The 20,632-nt window shown below is 38.4% G+C and overlaps 1 protein-coding gene across 1 annotated transcript; it reads left to right on the forward strand.

Moving 5' to 3' along the window:
* Positions 1–3,720: 3,720 nt before the first annotated feature.
* On the forward strand, positions 3,721–4,596 carry LOC142842108 (OTU domain-containing protein 6A-like). Its single transcript, XM_075959040.1, has one exon. It carries the CDS (start codon positions 3,721–3,723, stop codon positions 4,594–4,596), a length of 876 nt encoding a protein of 291 aa, XP_075815155.1.
* Positions 4,597–20,632: the final 16,036 nt, after the last annotated feature.

A 20,632-nucleotide genomic window follows, 5' to 3' on the forward strand; every position in this document is an offset into this window, starting at 1 on the left:
TTGTAGAATTCTGAGCTGAAACTATTTGGTCCTGGGCCTTTTTTGGTTGGGAGACTTTTAATAGCTGTTTCTATTTCTTCAGCAGTTATAGGTCTGTTTAATTTGCTTATCTCTTCTTGATTTAATTCTCATAAGTGATATTTATCCAGAAAATTGTCCATTTCCTTTAAGTTTTCCAATTTTATGGAGTACAGGTTTTCAAAATATGACCTGATGATTTTCTGTGTTTCCTCCATGTCTGTTGTTATGTCCTCCTTTTCATTTCTGATTTTGTTAATTTGGATATTCTTTTGCTGCCTTTGGTTAGTTTGGATAGAGGTTTTCTGTTTTGTTGATTTTCTTGAAGAACCAACTCTTTGTCTCACCGATTTTTTGTATTGTTTTCTTTGTTTCTATTTTGTTGATTTCAGCTCTCAATTTGATTATTTCCTGTCTAGTTATGTTAGCTGAGTTTACCTCTTTCAGTTCTAAAATTTTCAAATGTTCTGTTAATTCACTAGTGTGCTTTTTCCAGCTTCGTGTAAGTGTTTAGTGCTATGAACACTTAACACTGCTTTCATTGTGTCCCATAAATTTGGGTATGTTGTGTGGTCATTTTCATTGAATTTTAGGAAGTTTTAAATTTCTCCCTTGTTCCATCAATGATTCAGGTGAGCATTGTTTAATTTCCATGTGTTTGTGGGTTTTCTGGAATTAGTATTGCTCTTGACTTCTAGTTTTAAAACATGGTTATCTGATAATGTACTTTGGGTTATTCCAATTTTCTTTTATTTGTTGAGGTTTGTTTTGTTACCAAGTATGTGGTCAATTTTTGAGAAGGTTCCATGAGATGCTGAGAAGAAGGTGTATTCTTTTCTGTTTCGATAGAGTATTCTATATATGTCTTTTAAGTCCATTTGAATCACAACATCTGTTAGTTCTCTTATTTCTCTGTTCATTTTTTGTCTGACTGACCTGTTTTGTGGTGAGAGTGGAGTGTTACAGTCTCCCACTATTAGTGTGTGGGATTTTAATATATTATTTAAACTTTAGAAGTTTTTCTTTTACATATGAGGGTGTCCTTGTATTTGTGGCATAGATGTTCAGTATTGAGATTTCTTCTTATTAGTCTCCTGGACTAATATGAAAAATGACCTTCTTTATCTTTTTTGACTGATTTTAGCTTGAAGTCTATTTTGTTAGATATTAATGACCAGTGATTGCTGTCTCCTGTTAGTTTACTTTTCATTCTTGGTAATGTTAATTTGTGTGTTTTTCTCTTTGGGATTTGCTGCTATGAGACCATCAATTGTCTATGTTTTTGTTGGTGTAGCCAACTTCCTTGGGTGGGACTTTTCCTTCTAGTATTTTGTGTAGGGCTGGGTTAGTAGCTAGGTATTAGTGAAATCTAGTTTTGTCATGAAATATCTTGTTTTGCCTTACTATAGTGATTTTAAGTTTTGCTGGATATAGTAGTCTGGGCTGGCATCCATGGTCTCTTAATGACAGCATAACACTTGACCATAACCTTATGGCTTTCATTGTCTCCAGTGAGAAGTCAGGTGTAATTCTGATAGGTCTACCTTTATATGTTACTTGGCCTTTTTCCTTTGCAGCTCTTAATATTCTTTCTTTACTTTAGATGTTTAGTGTTTTGATTATTTGGCCAGAGGACTTTTTTTTAAAATTGAGTCTATTTGGTGTACTGTAAACTTTTTGTTTCTTCATAGGCATATCTGTTTTTTAGGTTGGGACCATTTTGTTCTATGATTTTGTTAAATATATATATTTTATGTGCCTTTGAGTTGAACTTCTTCTTCTATACCTATTCTTAGAATTTCTTTTCATTGTGTCCAATATTTCCTGGTTATTTTGGGTTAAGCTTTTGTTAGATTTAATGTTTTCTTTGACTGATAACTCTATTTCCTGTACTGTATCTTCAGCACTTGAGATTCTTTCTTCCATCTCTTGTATTCTGCTGTTCATGCTTGCTTTTGTGGTTCCTGATCGTTTCTCATGATTTCTGTTTCTATAATTCCCACAGCTTGTATTTTCTTTATTGTCTCTATTTCAGTTTTTAAGTCTTGAATAGTTTCTTTCATATGTTTGATTTCCTTTTCTTGTTTTTCCCTGAGGGATTTGCTGATGTCTTCCAAATTTTGTTTGTCCTTTCCTCCATTTCTTTGAGGGAACTTCTCATTTCCTCTTTAAGAGTTTTAAACATTCTTTTGAAATTATTTTTAGGTCATTTTCTTCTGCTTTATCTTTATTTGGTTGTTCAAGTCTTGTTGTTGTAGGGTCTTCAGGTTTACTGGTATTGTGTTGCTATTTCTGCTGTAGCATGTGACCTTACCTTTTCTACTCATCTTTTCCTCTAATAGATGTGGTTGGGGCTGTCTGAGATTCTGTTGATTAATCTTTTAGGTGCTAAAGAATCCAAAGCTCAGATGGTTGTTCCTTGTGGTACAGTCAGTGCCACAGTTCTAGTTTACCCATTGGTTACTCTGTGTTCCTGGAGATAGCTCAGTGCTCCTGTGTTTTTCTCTGCTCCCTTGGAGTTTGTTGTCTCAGGCCTACTAGGTTGCTGGCTTTTACCTGTTTCTGTAAATCCTGGTCTGGATCCCCTCCTGTAGATGTCCCTTGCCTGGAGTTGGTCCTGCAAAGGTTTCTGGTCTACTGACTCAGCGTTCCCAGGCTTGGGTGCACCCAGAACAGCAGAGGACCTAGCTCAAGCTTACTCCCTCAGAGGTCCCAGACTCATGGTTGGACCCGCAGAGGTTCCAGGTCTCTGCCTATTGCCTTTGATGTTCCAGAACAATGCCCAGGCCCACAGAGGTCCTGGCTAAGGCCTACTCCCTCTGACGTCCCAGACTCATGCCTGGCCCCAAGAGATCTCTGGTTCCTGCCTACTCCCTTGGAGGTCCCAGATGCGCGCCTAGACTGGCAGAGGTCCTGGCTCAGGCCTAGTTCCTGGGAGGTCCTAGGAACTCATGCTGAGACCCACAGGGATCCTGGCTTAGGTCTACTCCCTTGAAGGTCCCAGGTTCACGTTGGGACTCTCAGCAGTCTCTGGCTCTGGCTCGCTTGCTCAGCGGTTACTCCCCAGTACCTGTTTCAGTGGAGATCGCTTACTCTGGATCTTGGACATAATTTTTATGGCATACATATTACCTTCATGGACAGACACTCTATCCATCAATCTATCCTAACTGTTTAACAGATTTTGCTTAATACATTCAACAGCTTGAATTCTCTCAGACAGTGTCTCTTCACCCTCCATCATTGACTGGGTTTGGGCCATCAAATTGGTTGTATCCTTCTCCAGAGTGCCGATTTTTCCTTTCAGCTGGTCATTATCAGTCTTAAAGTGCCTCATTCATGGCTCATTAGTTATCAAACCATTTTTAAAGGTGAAAATATGAAATACAAAGCTAATCCCTGGAATGAAATATAGGGATGTAGGATGGAAATCACATAAGCCTTGCATAATACCATACATGGTATAAGTTAAAAAGCTGTTGTCTTGTATTGATAAATTACTTGTTATGTTGACATTATAAATCTCACCTGTCGAGAGTGCCACAGCTTCCTCGGGCAGCGGTTCTGTGAGGCGGTCTGGTCCCTAGGGCAGCAGTTCTGTGAGGCGGTCTGGTCCCTCGGACGGCGGTTCTGTGAGGCGGTCTGGTGATTTGAACTGTTCCAGCTTCCTTCCAACTACAATTCTCGCCTTCCACTGCGATAATGGATGACCCCGAGACCGAATTCCAACGGGTGATCCGCCGCCATTATCGCGAAAAAAGAGAGCTGCAAGCTCACATCCAGGCCCTCGAAAGTTCTGTCCCGAAAAATGACAGGAACAGAAGAAAGCAGGTGTTTGCTGATACTGCCCGTCTCAGGGCCGAGATGGAGCAGAGGCACCGTCAGGAACTGGAGAGATTTCAAGAAGAGCCTGACACCAGCGTGGAGTCGATTGCAGCCAACCTCAAAAAGATGAACCTTGAAAATGTGCCCCCACGCCCATCGAAGGCCCGGAAAAGGCGTGAGCGAAGAGCTAACCTGCAGAGACAACGCCCGCAGAGGATCCCAGTGGCCCAGAGCGAAGAGCAGGCCGCCTACCGCCGCGAGGAGGAAGAAAAGGTCGCTGCCATTTTGGCGGCTAGAAGTCTGGAGATGAAGCCCATCCCTGCCGACGGCCATTGCATGTACCGTGCCATCCAAGACCAGCTGGTGTTCTCGGTGACTGTGGAGAGCCTGCGCTACCGCACGGCCTACTATATGAAGAAACACATTGATGACTTCTTACCTTTCTTCACGGAACCCGAGGCCGGCAACTTCTACACCCGTGAGGACTTCCTGAGGTACTGCGATGACATCGTGCACAGGTCATTGTGGGGTGGCCAGCTGGAATTGAGAGCCATGTCGCATGTCCTGCAGACCCCCATCGAGGTGATACAGGCCAACTCGCCCACCATTGTGATCGGGGAGGAGTACACCCGGAAGCCGATCACACTGGTCTATCTGCACTACGCCTGTGAGTTCGGGGAGCACTACAACTCAGTGAAGCCCATCGAGGCCGCGGGCACCTCCGCCGCTGCCATGGCGCCGCGCCTGTTCTAAAAGTTTCCAGCAGCCACGGACCTCGGCTCTACGCGCCATGTTTCTGCCATGCTTGACACCTGCAGATCCTGGGAAAGCTGGAACAGCTATGGCATTTCTCAGTAGGAACACTTGCATTTTCCTTGGCTGGTTTATTTTCTTCCAAGATTTACTTAAATATTGAAATTCGTCCCTTCCAATCCTGCCTCATTTTGGTTGTTTTGTTTTCCGACTGTTATGTGTGTCTTCTTTGGGGGACAGGCTTACGGACGGAAGAATACCTCCTCGGGACAACCAAGAGACTTAGGTTTCATTGAGTCTAACTTCATTTGGCCCTGAGGTACTTTTGTCTCCTTCAGGCTTCAATTAATGGTAAGCTGAAAATGGAAATGTTGGACTTTGCTTATTGTTTACCCGGGCGTGAATGAGTTTAGCAGAAAGGTTCAGTTTGTGGGACTTTTCCTTATGTATCTATCAAATCACTTGATAAGAGGAGTTTGTGTGGCTGAAGTGGTTTATGAGTGTTTTTCATTGTTTTTTCCAGAAAAAAAAAAGCCACAGCTGGCCGTTTGGTTTGCTTTTAACCGACGTTCCAATGCCAGGGTCACGAGCAAGTCTTCCAGTAGTAATTTGATTGTTTTGTTTTTCATTCAAACTTGTAAAGCTGCAAATGGATTTTAGTTGCTCAATGTTTTCTGAGCTTTTAAAAAATATGTTTTCAAATTTAAATGCTAAGCGTAACTGTTAGATACAGAAATTCAGTTTAAATGAGCCAGTAGAACAAGTAAGGGTTACCTCAAAGATGTGGAAGATCTGAATTTAGTGACTTTCCTTAAGAGGAAAAAAAATTAAAGCAACTTTTGGAAGTTCTACGGTAGTTGATGAGCTTTATGTAAAAGAAAACAGTGAACAATCCAGCTCTGTGTTTGTTAAGGATGAGTTGATATCCTGAATATGCCAAAAGAAGAGCGGCACGGAATGATTTGTGTAATTTCTAAGGTTATTCATAAGGTCCTAGATTTCAGTGAAGTTACTTCAATTCATTTTGAAAAACCTTCGTCCCTTCCAAATGTTCCCAAATAATACATGTCGGTTCAAAAATGTTTAAAACCAGTTGTGCAATGTGTTAAAAGATAAAAACAGCATTTGAAATAAAAAAAAAAATAAATAAATCTCACCTGTCATAAGGTATATCGAATTGAAGTATGTGCAATAACTGTTACCGGCCAGCAGGTGTCGCAGTTGTATTTGCCTGGTAGGAAAATCCTAGCCAAGGACTTTTCAAATTGGTTTTAACCCATTAGTTACTGAAAGATATGCTTAATTTAGGATCAGTTATAAAAGTGATCAAAGTGATTTTGAGAGTTGGTGACGAGGATAAAGAGAAAATCCAGAGCATTCCATCAGTACAAATCACAAACCCTGTACTCCACAAAGATCCCTCTGTGGCCGCAGCATGGGTACTGGAGGGACAGGAAGGCAGCAATGCCAACAGAGACATCCAGGGAACCCCACACCCCACCTGTGCCTTTGCAACGTGCCCGGGAAGCCAGACCCAGAGCAGCTCTGGGATGCCACTGAGGCCAGAGATTGCTATAGAGCCATGCACAAGGAGGATCAGTGCCCAAATACCTACGTGTGATCCAGTGGTGGCTGGGTGGAGTTGCGTGGGTCCTAAAAAGTGGATGTAATGGTCCCCAAGCCAATTGTTGAAGGACATGGGTCAAAGAATCCCAGGCTAACTCCAAGATATACCAATTATATTTTTTCTTTATTATAAGGGGCAAACTCACAAAACAGGAACGAGAAGTCCAGCATCAGCTGTGTAACATGGGAACCACAGAGAGAACCCTGGGCAGGCCAGTGGTTTTCTCCAGGTACCCAAAAGGTCACTCTCTATCCTGGTCCACCCTCTTAAAGATCATTGGCTAACAGAGATTCCCCATCAAAACAACATTATTCTTACCCTTGGCATGCAATTTATTCTTATAGGTAACTGGTTTTTTGTTTAAACCTTTTTGTGGTTGGTGTATCTATTTTTGCCTAATTTAATGGACTGATTTTGTATTTTCTATGTTTTTGGTAGTCTTTATATTTTATTTTTAATCTTTGAGTTTAAAAAATGTGCATGATTTTAGGAACACTATGTGAAATTGATGCTCTAGATCATTTAGACACAGAGAACAGAGAGAAAATTCTTTGTACTCTTACTTTGGCCACTAAAATTTGAGCATTGTTATAGACCTAACTCAGGGCCTCCAGTCTGCTACTGAGCTACATCTCTAGTCCTTGTTATTTAAGTTGGGTCTTAGTATATAGCCTGGGATGGCCTTGAACACTCATTTCTTCTGTCTGTACCTTCCTAGTTCTGGACCACCACACTAATCAGGAATCTGTCTAATCTAGACCTTTCTTGATGTTTTTCCCTTCTTCCCCCCACCCCCAAGATAGAGCTCCAGGCTAGCCAAAGCTATATATAGGTAAACCCTGTTTTGGGGTGGGGGAGAAAGAGGGAGAGGGAGAGAGATGAGGGTAAAGAAAGTGTCATATAAGTTAATATACAGAAAAGAATTCTGTAACACAGTTGTTTCTAATTTAGTCTATTTTTCATTTTGCTGGACTTTTGTACCTTTATTATTATTACAAAAATAATATAGCATCTATTCTAAGATTAATACAGTCAGGTTCAAGGGCATATGCCTGTTATCCCAGTTTCAGAGACAGGTGAGAGATAGAAGGATTGCAATTTTAAGGGCAGCTTAGGCAACATAGAAAAGACCCTAGGGTTGTAGGAGGAGATGGATATAGATGCACATAGATAGTAATCAGAGAACAAAACTGCCCTCATTGTCAATGTGGCAATTTCTCAGAAAATTAGGAAACATCCTTCCTCAAGACCCAGTAATACCACTTTTGGGTATCTATTCAAAGGATGCTCAATCATGCCACAAGGACATGTGCTCAACTATGTTCATAGCAGCATTGTTTGTCATAACCAGAACCTGGAAACAACTGAAATGCCCCTTGACCAAAGAATGGATAAGGAAAATGTGGTACATTGACACAATGGAGTACTATAAAACAGAGAAAAATAATGATATCTTGAATTTTGCAGGCAAATGAATGGAGCTAGAAAACATCATTTTGAGTGAGGTAACCCAGATACAGAAAGACAATTATCACATATACACACTCATAGGTGGTTTGTAAACATAAAGTAAAGAAAACCAGCTCACAAATCAATCTCAGAGAACCTAGACAACAATGAGGACCCTAAGAGTGACATACATAGATCTAATCTACATGGGAAGTAGAAAAAGACAAGATCTCCTGAGTAAATTGGGAGCATGGGGACCTTGGGAGAGGGTTGAAGGGGAGTGGAGAGGTATGAAGGGGAGCAGGGAAAAATGTAGAACTCAATGAAAATAATAATAAAAAAACATAATCTCAGTCTTTTCTTGGACTTTATTAACCAAATAGTTTTTGATATTTAATATTCCAACAAATTTAATCATTGAAAATGTGCTTTGATATGTTGTCTTCCCCTTTAGGAAGTATTTAAAGAAAGAATTGGCTATATGCACGTTTGAGGTATTAAAATCTTTGGGTCCCATCACTAGAACTGCTTAAAGAACTTAAGAATATAGTAAGTTTTTAACCATTGTGATGTGAAGTTCCTTTGTTTCAACTTTAAGAATAGTAACTAACCTTTTACTTCTGTGTCACTTTTCAGGCTGTAGAAGGTGATCATACTTCAGTTAGTATTTTGGGCATTAGTAATGTCCATCCTCTCTTGGTTCTTATCCAATGAATTCCAGAGCTAGAATCACATGACCTACAAATATTCATCTCTGATTGGCTGAAAAAAATTGTTGTATTAATAAACAGAGCCGAACTATGTGTGTGAATGCAAACATGGGAATGAGAATCATTGAAACCCTTGAATCCCATTCTTCCCTACATCGAACTTGTGCTGAATCTATCAACTACTACGATTGCTGAGAGTAGATGAATCTGAGTTTATTCACCCATATGCCATTCCTGTGACTCATGCAATTCTGACAATGGCACGGAAACTCAATCTTGAGAGTGCACTGCAGTATTTTAATTTGGAATTTCTGTGCCTGCCATTGAGAAATGGCCTGGGTCTGCATTTTCCTTCTCTGCTTGGTTTTGCTTAGATCAGGATCAATTACCCCTTGACACTGCTAACAAAGGAGGAAAAAGAAAACAATTATATAGGTAATGGTACAAATTGTGGAATATAAATGAAGATTGTCACATTCTTAAGTAGGATAAAGTATCTATAACAGTTTATATGAAATTTTTATTTTGTGCCTGTATATAGTTTAGAAGTGCTTTATTACTTTTAAAATAGTTCTGTATCTTATATATTTTCCTGGCTAAATGCTGAGTAACTTTAGGAAACAAAAATGAAAGTAGTATAAAAGTGGAGAAGAAATAGTAAACCGTTCCACTGCAGGAGTTGTGTTCTCATGTAAAACATTCAGGCCTCAGGTAGCTAATAATTTTTAATATGCCTTATTATTAAAACTTTTATGTGTGCTTTCTGGATATTTGGAAGACTTTAAAAGATTTGAAATTTGTGGTTTTGTTCTAGCTCAGAGGTTCTCAACCTGTGAGTCCTTTGGGGGCCATCGAAGGACCCTTTCACAAGGGTTACCTAAAACCATTAGAAAACGCAGATAATTATATTTGCTTTGTAACAGTAGCAAAATTACAGTTATGAAGTATCACTGAAATAATTTTATAGCTAGGGGTCACTACAACAGGAACTGTATATTAAAGGCACACAGCATCAGGAAGGTAGAAAACCACTGTTCTAGCTTGATAATGAAATCCCACTTCCAGTGTTACCTTTTATAATTTTTTTTAACTTTTATGCCAAAATGGATTTAAAAAATGACTGAAACCAAGTCTGTTGTATAGCGATAAAATTAAGATTGCAGCATTGTTGATAAAGATATTTGTAATCACATTATATGTTCACGATGGTGAACTTCAATGATGAAGAGACTTGTCTACTTTATGTCAGAGGTTCTGATAACATATATTTTTGTTAGTTTTTCTTTTACAGGTAATGGAATGGGTTTTGAAGCTTTTATCACTCACTTAGGTATGTTGGTTGTGGCAGTGTGCACAAAAAGAGAATAAGCAACAGTTATGTTCCTGACCACAGTTTCTGTGATTCTCTCTGGGTAAGACTTCAGGATGCCACCTCAAACTCTTCATTCTATCTTTCCTTTAAGATGTATAACAGTTCTCACCTTTAATCTCAGCACTCAGGAGGCAGAGGTAGGTGACTCTGTGAGTTTCAAGGACAGCCTGGTCTATAAAAGCTATTTTCAAGGCAGATTCCAAAGCTACAAAGAAACCCTGTCTCAAAAAAGAAGTATAACAGTTTGATGCATTTATAGGAGACGGTTTTGTCTGCCAATATTCATTTCTAATGAATTAATGTTAAATCAATGTATTTTTGTTGCTTACTTCAAAAACATAAAATGGTTCTCCTTGAAGAAAATAATTTTAAGAATATTTAGAACCTTAGAAAATGCAGAAGAAACAATTTTTGTAAGTCTCTGATAAAGACTTAATTGTTTTACAGTACATGAAAATTGTTACTTGTTTTGAGAACATCATTGAGTCAGCATTTTAGCTTTCCTTAATATTTTCTTCACACAAATTATGAAGTAATAATCTGTAAGCATATGTCATTGCAAAGACATGATGTAATTTTAGTCATTTTAATGTGTGCTTTACTTCATTAGCACAACATAACCATTGTTCACATGCCTGGGCAAAGGCCCTTTTGTCAGAGCACCATCTATATCTATGACAATGGACAACAAAAGGTTTCTGCTCCTCTCAGATTCCCTGCCATGAATGAGGTCAGTATATGTAGCTTCTTTGTTTTTTAGGACCCTAATTGATTGCAAAATCCTAAGAATATTTAGAAAATACATTGTAAATATTTTCCTAAAATGCTATGATATACTTTTCTATCTCTGTGAAATATGAACTAGTGATGAAGTAGCTTCAAGCTTTATTCTCCACACAGGTTAGAAAAGCTTTTGGAGATGGGCTAATTTAAGAAAGTCATCTAGATGAAGTAGAATATTTGTCAGAATGATTTTCCTAGTAAGTTTCTTATTTCTCATCATGACTATTGAAGGTAGCTTTTAATTAACATTATACTGTTACATAATACTCAATAAATTTTGTAGGGGAAAAGTAATTATCTCTCTTTTAGATAATAGTAAAGCTCTTTTAACTTTTAAAAATAATGCCCATTGCCGCACAGTAGTAAATCCAACACTCAGGAGGCAGAGGCAGGTGGATCTTTGTGAGTTCAAGGCCAGCCTGGTCTACAAGAGCTAGTTCCAGGACATGCTCCAAAACAAAAGCAAAAAAAAATTCAACTTGAAAAAACAAAACCAAAAACCAGACAAACAAAAATACCCATCAAAAAGACTTACTGATTCATAAAAGTAATGTCTGGTTTATCTCAGTTAAAAATAAATTTGATGTTGATGCCTTAGGTATATACTTCTCTATTTATGTTGTGATCCTGTTGAAAAATTGACTTTCACTTCTATTTTCAAAGTATTTGCTTACTTTTATATAAATGATTTCCTCTTATTTTTACTTAATTTTTAAATTTAGTTATTTATCTTTCCATCGGTTGGTATCAAACCCAAGCTTCATACATGCTAGACAAGTACTCTACCATGGAGCTACATGTTCAGCTCCATAGTATCTCAGTTCATCGTTTAGTTTTGTGTTTTTTAGGATAGGGTCTTATTATCAGCTCATGATCCCTTTGCTTTGGCCTTCACCAATGCCAGGACTTAAGTATGTGCTACCAGCTTTACACTGTTTAAATGTGAAGAGAGAGATATATTTCAAATTGTATGATTTTAAATAATTTTTGTCATTTGTTGTTTAATTTTTAGAAATTTACTTCCTGTTGCAAATTGGTTCAGCTGAGCAAAGAACCACTACTCCTCCGCCATCATTAATAAGAAAATGTATGACTTTGTCTCATGTAAAATGTTAGCTGCTGGGTGGTGTGAGCTGACACATGGAGTTACAGCCAATGGCTGTGTCTCAATCATCTGAGCTGATTAACTGTGTCAAGCAGGACTGAACATATCTGCATGGGAGATTTCACTAATGGAAACTAAATGCTTAGTAGTTCAAGCTCTCCTCCCTAAACTGTACACCCACCGGTGTCTGTCTTCATTCACACGGAAGGAATTAATATATGATGGAAAATCACACACTGTGACCCATCAGATCCTTCTTTGTAATGGACACCCCTGCCACCCATGACCTTAAACTTCAGTCTGTGATCTAGCTATTGTCCAGTGTGTCCCCTGCAGTGCACACTGTACACTGTTCCTACTCTTCTGGTCTAAAGCTCATGACCTTAAACTTCAGTCTGTGATCTAGGTATTGTCCAGTGTGTCCCCTGCAGTGCACACAGTACACTGTTCCTACTCTTCTGGTCTGAAGCTCATGACCTTCGACTTCAGTCTGTGATCTAGGTATTGTCCAGTGTGTCCCCTGCAGTGCACACAGTACACTGTTCCTACTCTTCTGGTCTGAAGGGAGGAGCCATGCTCTATATGACTCAAACTGATAATTTTAGAACTCACAATAAAATCCAGAGAAGCTGGAGGACACTCATTTACTCATCTATTATCCTTCTCACTGAGCAGTTAAGGCCCAGTCTTGAAGCAATTGCAGAACTTGCTTTCTGGGCAGCAGGAGCAGGATTAGGTGTTCAAAGCAATTCTCAAATATGTAGTGTGAGATAAGCCTAAGCTACAGGAGACAGAAATAAATAATCAACAGAATTTGAGAAAAAAATGGAAAGAAATTCTTAATGACCTGGAAATAATAGGGAATAGAAACAAATAGATTAGAGCAGAAATTAGAGCATTTAAAGTAAATAAAATTTAAAAAGTGAAAATAGCAATTATCTTTTAAAAAACATAAATATAATTTTTTAAAAACACAGTTATACTGACTTTGGACAAGAGAAAAACACTCCCTGGTAAAGAGACTGACATTAAAAAGGCATGACTTCACCATGCCCCATGTGCAGTGTCAGCTGCTGAGACCTGTGACCTGAAACACACAGCTGCAGCTAATGGATAGAATCGTGACAGGCAGGATTGGACATATAAGCATAGGAGAGTTCCCTTGTTAGAAAGTCAATATTTATTGACTCAAGCTAACCTTCCCGAATTACACAGCCCAAATCTAGCCTGCCTTCATTCTCATGACAGATTAACATATGCTGGGAAATTACAAAATCACTGATCCTGTCACAATCAGGTCCTATTTCATAATGGTGACTCCAGCAGATGTTTGCCTACCTACAGTGTATGCAATAAACTATTCCTCCTATTCTGGTCTGAAAGTGGAAGCCATGGTCCGCATACAAATCCTTTTCCTGTTACTGTAATGGACAGTTGACTACATGTCTTAAATTTTCAATTTTAGAGCTCAGTGGTCATTGTGTTTTCATCCAAGAATTTAGTTTAATTACAAGGACAACAAGGTCATTGCTCTGGGGAGCAATGGTGTGGGATCAAGGCTACCTAATCCAACAAAGAAATGTTTTTCTCAGAAACATTTTTCTACAATGCTTGAGGTACTGCTATTCTAGAATTAATATGTCTTCCCAGTGATAAATCATTCACACACTTAAAGTTTAATAGACATAAATTCCGTTAGTAACAGTATGCATTCATGGTGGTTAATGCTAAAAGAGGAGACCACCTGGTCCAGATTTTGCATTCCACATATGCTGTCATCCTTAAGTCTTTTTTTTAGGTTCAGGCCTGAGGTTATACATTGAACAGTGTAAATAGGGACAAGTCTAGCCACTTAGGCAGATGGAGATTTACAGAACAAAACTATCTTTGAGATTATGCATTATGATAAAAATAAAATATATCACAATGTATGACTTAAAAGAGAAATAGATCTTAATATATGATCTAAATGATATATTTAAGATGTACTGATGCTACAATCCTCACATATACAAAGGACATAGAATACAAATTAAAACAATGTTATGGGAAAGTCACCTATCCACACTGTGATTGTTCTTAAGTCAACAGCTGTTCTGAGCCATTCTAACCTCAAAATAATCCTTCTTTTGCCTCCAAGCTAGCTGTCTCAGAGAAAGGCCACAGATGCTTTTTTGATGAACAGCCCTGATTGGTGTTTATTTCAAGTCTGTGACATTACTGTACAGAATCTCGTTTTTTAAGTTTTATTTTATGTATATGGGTGTTTACCCACAGGTGTCCCTGTGCAGTACCCGCAGAAGCCAGATAAGTGAATCAGATCCCTTGGAACTGGAGTTGCAGGAGATGGTTAGCAACCATGATTTTTGGCAATGTAACCTGTGCCAACTGCAACAACACCCAGTGTTCTTAATTGCTAAGCTATCTTGCAAGCTGCATTTTTATTTAAAATTTATTCCCAAAATTTTCTTTTCTAATTCCTTCCTTAAGTCTGTATGAATAAGGATGTGCAACTATATTAATAAAACCTGCTGGGTCCATTTCTGTTGGTTTTGTGTTATTGTTTCAGAACTGAACATGTTGTTTCAGATACATAAATAGGGATCTCATCCCCGCCTGAGGCTAATTCACCCAATTGTAGGAGAATTGCAATCTTTATTGAGCAACATAATTCTGACCCTTAAGTGACTTAGGCTGACTTGGACAGAAAACATTATCAAGAATAAAAAACTTAGATTGGCAAATACCTCATCTAACATTTGCTGGTGCCACAGCCCTGAAGTTGTAGGGCTGCAGGAAAGACTATGGACACTGTCCTGAGCAAACCACAGGCTCCCTGGGTTCAATGGGCCTTCCACCATACCCTACTGACCATTCTCATTTTAGATGACTTTGAAATCCTGAAATTCCTGCCTCCACTTTCTAAGTACCATGGTTATACATCTGTAACCATGCTTGACTTAGTTGGCTTTAACTCCATTTAATCATTCGTTAGAAAGTTGGGGTGAGTAAGATGAGCAGTTACACTTAATTATATTAAAACTCCACCAATCTCCATGAGCCTGGGTTTCAACCATCTGTAGAATAAAGACAGTACTGTGCTCTAGTCTCTTGATGAATTATAATACAAAGATAAAGAAAAACAATTTTGCTCATAGTTGGAAGACAGTGGACCTTAAGACAGGAAGGCTGCATTTGATGGGAGTCAACTGTTACTTAGATCAACCAGTCACACGTTATTGCTATTAATGGCATGTTCATGGGACTGAATAGAAGGCTCAGCACTTAAAACACTGGCTGCTCACCCACAGGGCCTGACTTTTGATTTCCAGCACCCAAAAGACAGCTTACAATTGTCAGTAACTCTAGTCACAGGGGATCAGACAACATCTTCTAGTCACTACTGGTTCCTGGCATGCCATTGGTATACTCACTGGCAAAACTTATACACTTAAATTAAATTTTATTCTTTTCTAAGGTAATAGACACATGAAGAAAACCCTTTTAACAATATGTAATCATATATATAGATGTCTTTCCACCATTTGCATATCTGGTTCCCTAGGAGGCCAGATGAATGCACCAGATCTCTAAGACTGGGAAATACAAGTCATTCTGAAGAATCAGATATAGGTGCCAGGAATTAAACTTCAGTATCCAAGAGGAGCAGCACTACTGAGCCAACTCTCCAGGTCATAATAATGCTAAAGATGAAGATGAGCTACTATTCCTTCTGTCTCCTATCACTTGAAGGTGAGGAAAGTCCCCTCTTGATGGTTGTCAAAGAATTTAATGGATTTCTTTACCTCTCCATATTGTTTCTGAGTTTTATTGTTAACACAGTTCTCTTGATGTAAGACTATAAAAGCTTCTGTTAAAACCATTCAGAGTCCAGCCAGATTATATTAGGAAAAGTTCCAAAATTTGAGATAAGATTTTATTTTTGGAATTTTTGACCCAGGGTATGTCCACAGAGCCATAGCTGCAATGGAATTCACTATGGGCGCCAAGATGGCCACAGACTCAGAGACTGGCCAAACACAATCCTTCAAGTGCTAGGATTATAGCCATACACCTCTAAATCCAGTTGAGGTATATGTTTTTAAATGACCTATCATTGAATCAGAGAATGAAAAATAAAGTATGATTTAAAAGGGACCATCATTGTTCAGATGAAGAGTAAATTTCTTGAAATTCTGTAATTGAAATGTGCAATCATTTAATATGTGCTCAATAATTGGGTCATTGTCTTTACTTTATTAACTTTATCCATGTAAAAATGTTTGAACAGTGTTTGTGTGTATACACCTGGGCAACTCACAGGTGTCTATTATTTTCTTCCCCTATGTGAGTTTTAGTGATGAAACCTAGGGATTTCTTTGACTGCAATTGGTCTCAATTGCACTTATTCAGGATTAAAAATTATTTATGTGTGTAGGAGTGTGCATATGCCACTTCCCAAGTTTAGAAATAAAAGAAAAAACTTGTAGGAGCAATATGGATCACCCAGAGATAGAACACAGGTCATCAGGCTTATCAGCAACCAATTTTAATGAATGAGACAATTAATTGGAATTCAATTGTGGTTTTTGAGAAAGTGTTATAAACAAATGTTTAGTCCCCAGAATAAGCAAGTTAAAAAAATGTTTGTGCCATGGACCGGCTTAGGGGAGCCACTCAGACCATGGGAGAAGCAGGGTCCTGGTAACAGGAAGGCACAAGTTCGGTGAATGACAGACAGACACAACACACAAGAGAGTGGTTGGAATCTGCTGCGATTTTACTGAATTCATGTTTTCATTATATAGTATTCAAACAAAGAACAAATCAGAAGGTCAGGTGTCATTGGTTGACACAGTATGAAAGCTTCTTTTAGTCACATCAGCAATATCTAAGAAAAGTACATTATCAGGAACAGGTGTTAGACATAAAGCATCCTTAGAAGAGGAAATCTTGTCCTTGGGACTGTAAACCTCAGACAAGTGGTTTCATCTTAAGAATAGAAAGTTTCTGTCTCATTATCGCTATCATGGCCCTTCCTCTTCCTAACCCTTTATTTCATCTAGTGACCAAATATACCTAATCAGTTCTCTGCACCTGTTGAACTATACTTTTTAATACCTTCTTATGCAGCAGACATCATGGGGGTTGGGATCTAGCAAGCCTATCCATAAAGTTCAAAGTATTATATAACAGTTTTTGTCCATCAACATTAACCCATCTATTCCCTTGCTCATCATACACCCTGTGTATAACAAAGGTTCTGCTGTAGTCTTATACATTCCCATACTGTGCTTCCTTATCCCAGAGCTGTTTCTGAAGAGAATGATCCTTGTCTTGAATATATATAAAAACTATCATTATTATGAAAGAATTTGTGCAAAGTTCATATCCCGCATAGCCATCTAATCGAGAAACCCGTCTATGCCTCAGCGGTGGCTAATACCAGGCTGTCTTCCATTGACCTCCAGGAAGGCTAGTCCCATAGGATACGTAGCTCCCATCCGGTATAATGACATATGTCATGTCACAGAGATGACACTGGAGTTGGTGTGGCAGTTTGATCATACAAATATTTTCCTATGCAAAGAGGATTTTGCATTCAAATTATACAGTGTTCATCTGTCTTGTTTACAATCTGAAAAGAGGACAATAGTTTACTATTATAGTATTCCTCATAATCTTATTTGAGGACCAGGGAAATGGCTCCATGGGAAAGGTCTGTGGTGTGCAAGGATGGAAAACTGACCTTGATTATCATATTAAGAGGACCAAAAGTAGAAACTGCAAAGTGGTCTTCTGGTCTCCAAATATCTGCATTGGTCCTAAAAACCCATAATCACATTGCATACACACCGTAAATCTTTGTTACAAAATAAATCTTAGTGCCCTTACATTACCTGACATCTTTGGATAATTTCCTTAGAAGGCAATTCTTCAAGATAAAATGGTTAACTAATTGGCAGCAGGGAAGCATGGAACATCAGTATTATGTATATATATTCTAATATATATTTACAACACACATATAAAACATCAAGCTATGGTATGAGATACACAGTTGAATGTTCATTATCCTACTTTATTACATCTCTACCAAATAAATGAAAATACTGTTTTGAGTACACACACGAGATCATTAATGTTTCTTATATTCTCTTCTATTAAGCATTTTTAACATTAACATTGTTAAATTGTGTTGACCAAAGAGCAAATGTTGTGAGTACTTCATCTACCCTTAGACTTGTACTAAGGAGGTAGACTCATGAGGATCAAGAGTTCAAATATATCCCTGAATCATTACTAACATTTAGGCAAAACTGAATAACAAACAAGAAAATCTCAAGGGAATTTGTGGAAATATGAAAAACAAAACCAGGAGCAACAACCCACCACCATTTCATAGATACTCTTACTTAAAAAGTATGATCACACACTGCCTGATATTTAGATAAAAAAATGAATCAATTAGATGATGGGGTTACCATTCTACACATTATAGTAGAAAAATACAGATTAACAAAAGTCACGGAAGAAAAATAAGGACCACAAAATAAACTTTACTAAATGGATTTGTCACACATGGAGCACACTTTAGTATCTACCTCAAATGTTTCAAAGTAGAAACCACAAGGCAGTGATCTCTACCATCAGTCTTCAGTGAGCATGGTAAATAATTTACTTCCTTCAAGGCTATAATGAAAAATAAATGGATCATTATTTTTTTCTTGAAGCTGAAGACAACTGTAATGTCTAAAGCCTTTACAAAATCATTTTCAGAAAGCGTTTTCTTTTATGTGAGTTTATTCATATTTCTGTCTTTTAATTGATACACATAGGCTTCAAAATATTTAGAGCACTAGAAACATGGCTGGGCAGTTAAGAAATGTTTGCTACGTGGCCCAAGGTCTGATTTTTTGACAACCTCCTGTAATTTCTGCAATAAAATCCTAGGATCTAATATATCAGAAACCAGCATGCACATTCACATACCCACACAAAGCACACTGATATCACATAATCACAATTAAAACAACTCTTTAAACATATTTTCAGTCATGAAAGTTTTTCTCATGTAAGAATTCATTCCTATAATATAGGTGTTAAGGCACCTAATGGCTTACAGAGTTTTTCTTCACCATGAAGCAATCAGGCAGGCTTGAAGTCTGAGAAATCAATCCTTCTAAGTTGATGGAATCATTTGGGAAGACTTATGAAATGCTGTCCTGCTGGAGGAAATAAGTCACTGTGGGTAGGCTTTTCTAGTTTACACCCTCTGCTTCATGCTGTAAGTTAAGGATTTGAGTTCTTAACCTGTTTTAGCTGTCATGTTAGACAGTTGTAGCAATAACACTTTTTTTCTTTCTGTTTTGAGAAAGTGTTTCTCTGTAGCTTTGAAGTCTGTCCTAGAACTAGCTTTGTAGACCAGACTGGCCTCAAACTCACAGAGACCCACCTGCCTCTGCCTCCTGAGTGTGGGATCAAAGTATGCACCACCACTGTCCAGCTGTCATGTCACTTTCATGGTGATCCTGTATGTATCCCGCTGGAGCCAAAGGCCAACTTAATTTTTATAAGTTGACCTAGACATTATATCACAACAGAAAAGGAACAAATATAAATCAATAAAGTTTTACACTTGAATCAGTGATTCCATTCAATTGAGGAGAAATATAAAATCTAAAAGGGTTACATTACTGTTTAAATTCATAGTGCAAGTGTTACAGCTCGGGGGGGGGGGGAGTTATGCTGACTGCCAGAAGTCAGACTATACCTACAGCTATGAAAGGAAGGTAGTCTGGATATTTATAGCTGTGTAGAGAAAGATACCCTGATCTGATGTGGGATTCCCCTCTGTGTGATGTGATTACCATTAATGAATAACGAAACTGCCTTGGCTTGTTGATAGGGCAGAACTTAGGTCGGCAGGGATAACTGAACTGAATGCTGGGAGAAAGAAGGGAAGAGTAAGTGAGATGCCATGGAGATGCTGAAGACAGATGCTGGGAATTTTACCCAGTAAGTCACAGCCACAAGACCATACATAGATTAATAGAAATGGGTTAAATTTATATGTAAGACTTAGCCAATAAGAAGCCAGAGCTAATGGGCCAAGCAGTTGTTTAATTTATACAGTGTTTGTGTGATTATTTCAGATCTAAGCTAGCCAGGTGCCTGGGAACCAAACAAGCAACCTCCCTACAACACTGACTGTCAGAAGTCAGGCTATACCTACAGTTGTGAAGAGAAGGTATCTTGGGATGTGGGATTCTCCTCTGTATGCTGTGAACATGATTTATTACCATTGGTAAAAAAAAAGTTGCTTTGGCCTACAGCAGGGCAGAATATAGTCAGGCTGGAAGAGAGAGAGAGAGAGAGAGAGAGAGAGAGAGAGAGAGAGAGAGAATAGGTGGAGTAAAAGAGATGTAGTTGTTCAAGCAGAAAGATGCCAGAACAGAACATTACTGATAAGCCACAGCCTGTGGTGAGATTAATAGAAATGGGTTAATTTAAGATGTAAGAATTAGTCAATAAGAATCTTGAGCTAACAGACCAAACAGTGTTGTAACTAATATATTTTCTGTGTGACTATTTGGGTCTAGATGGCGCCAGAAACTTCCTGAACAGTCTCAAATTACAATCCTGGATATCTACAGCTGATAGGAAAGCTACCCTGACTGTTATTAAGTCAGGCTATGCCTGAAACTGTGGAGAAAAGGTATTCTGAATAGTTATAGCTCTAAAGAGAAAGGTACCCTCACTGACCTGTCAGGACATACCTACAGCTGTGAAGGGAAAGTATACTGGATACCTACACCTATAAGGAGAAAGGAATCCTGACTGTTGAGAAGTCTGGCTATCTCCTTCTGCTCCTGATTTGGACCTTGAGATTTCTGTCCGGTGCTCCCATGTGGGTCTCTGTCTCTGTCTCCTTTCATCATCTGATGAAGGTTAATATTCATGAGGATGCCTATGTGTTTGTCTTTGGA

The sequence above is a fragment of the Microtus pennsylvanicus genome (genome assembly GCF_037038515.1).
Source record: "Microtus pennsylvanicus isolate mMicPen1 chromosome 13 unlocalized genomic scaffold, mMicPen1.hap1 SUPER_13_unloc_1, whole genome shotgun sequence".
Lineage (NCBI taxonomy): Eukaryota > Metazoa > Chordata > Mammalia > Rodentia > Cricetidae > Microtus > Microtus pennsylvanicus.

Coding starts and splice junctions, on each gene's coding strand:
- LOC142842108 (XM_075959040.1), top strand. CDS start 3,721: ATGGATGACCCCGAGACCGAATTCCAACGGGTGATCCGCCGCCATTAT.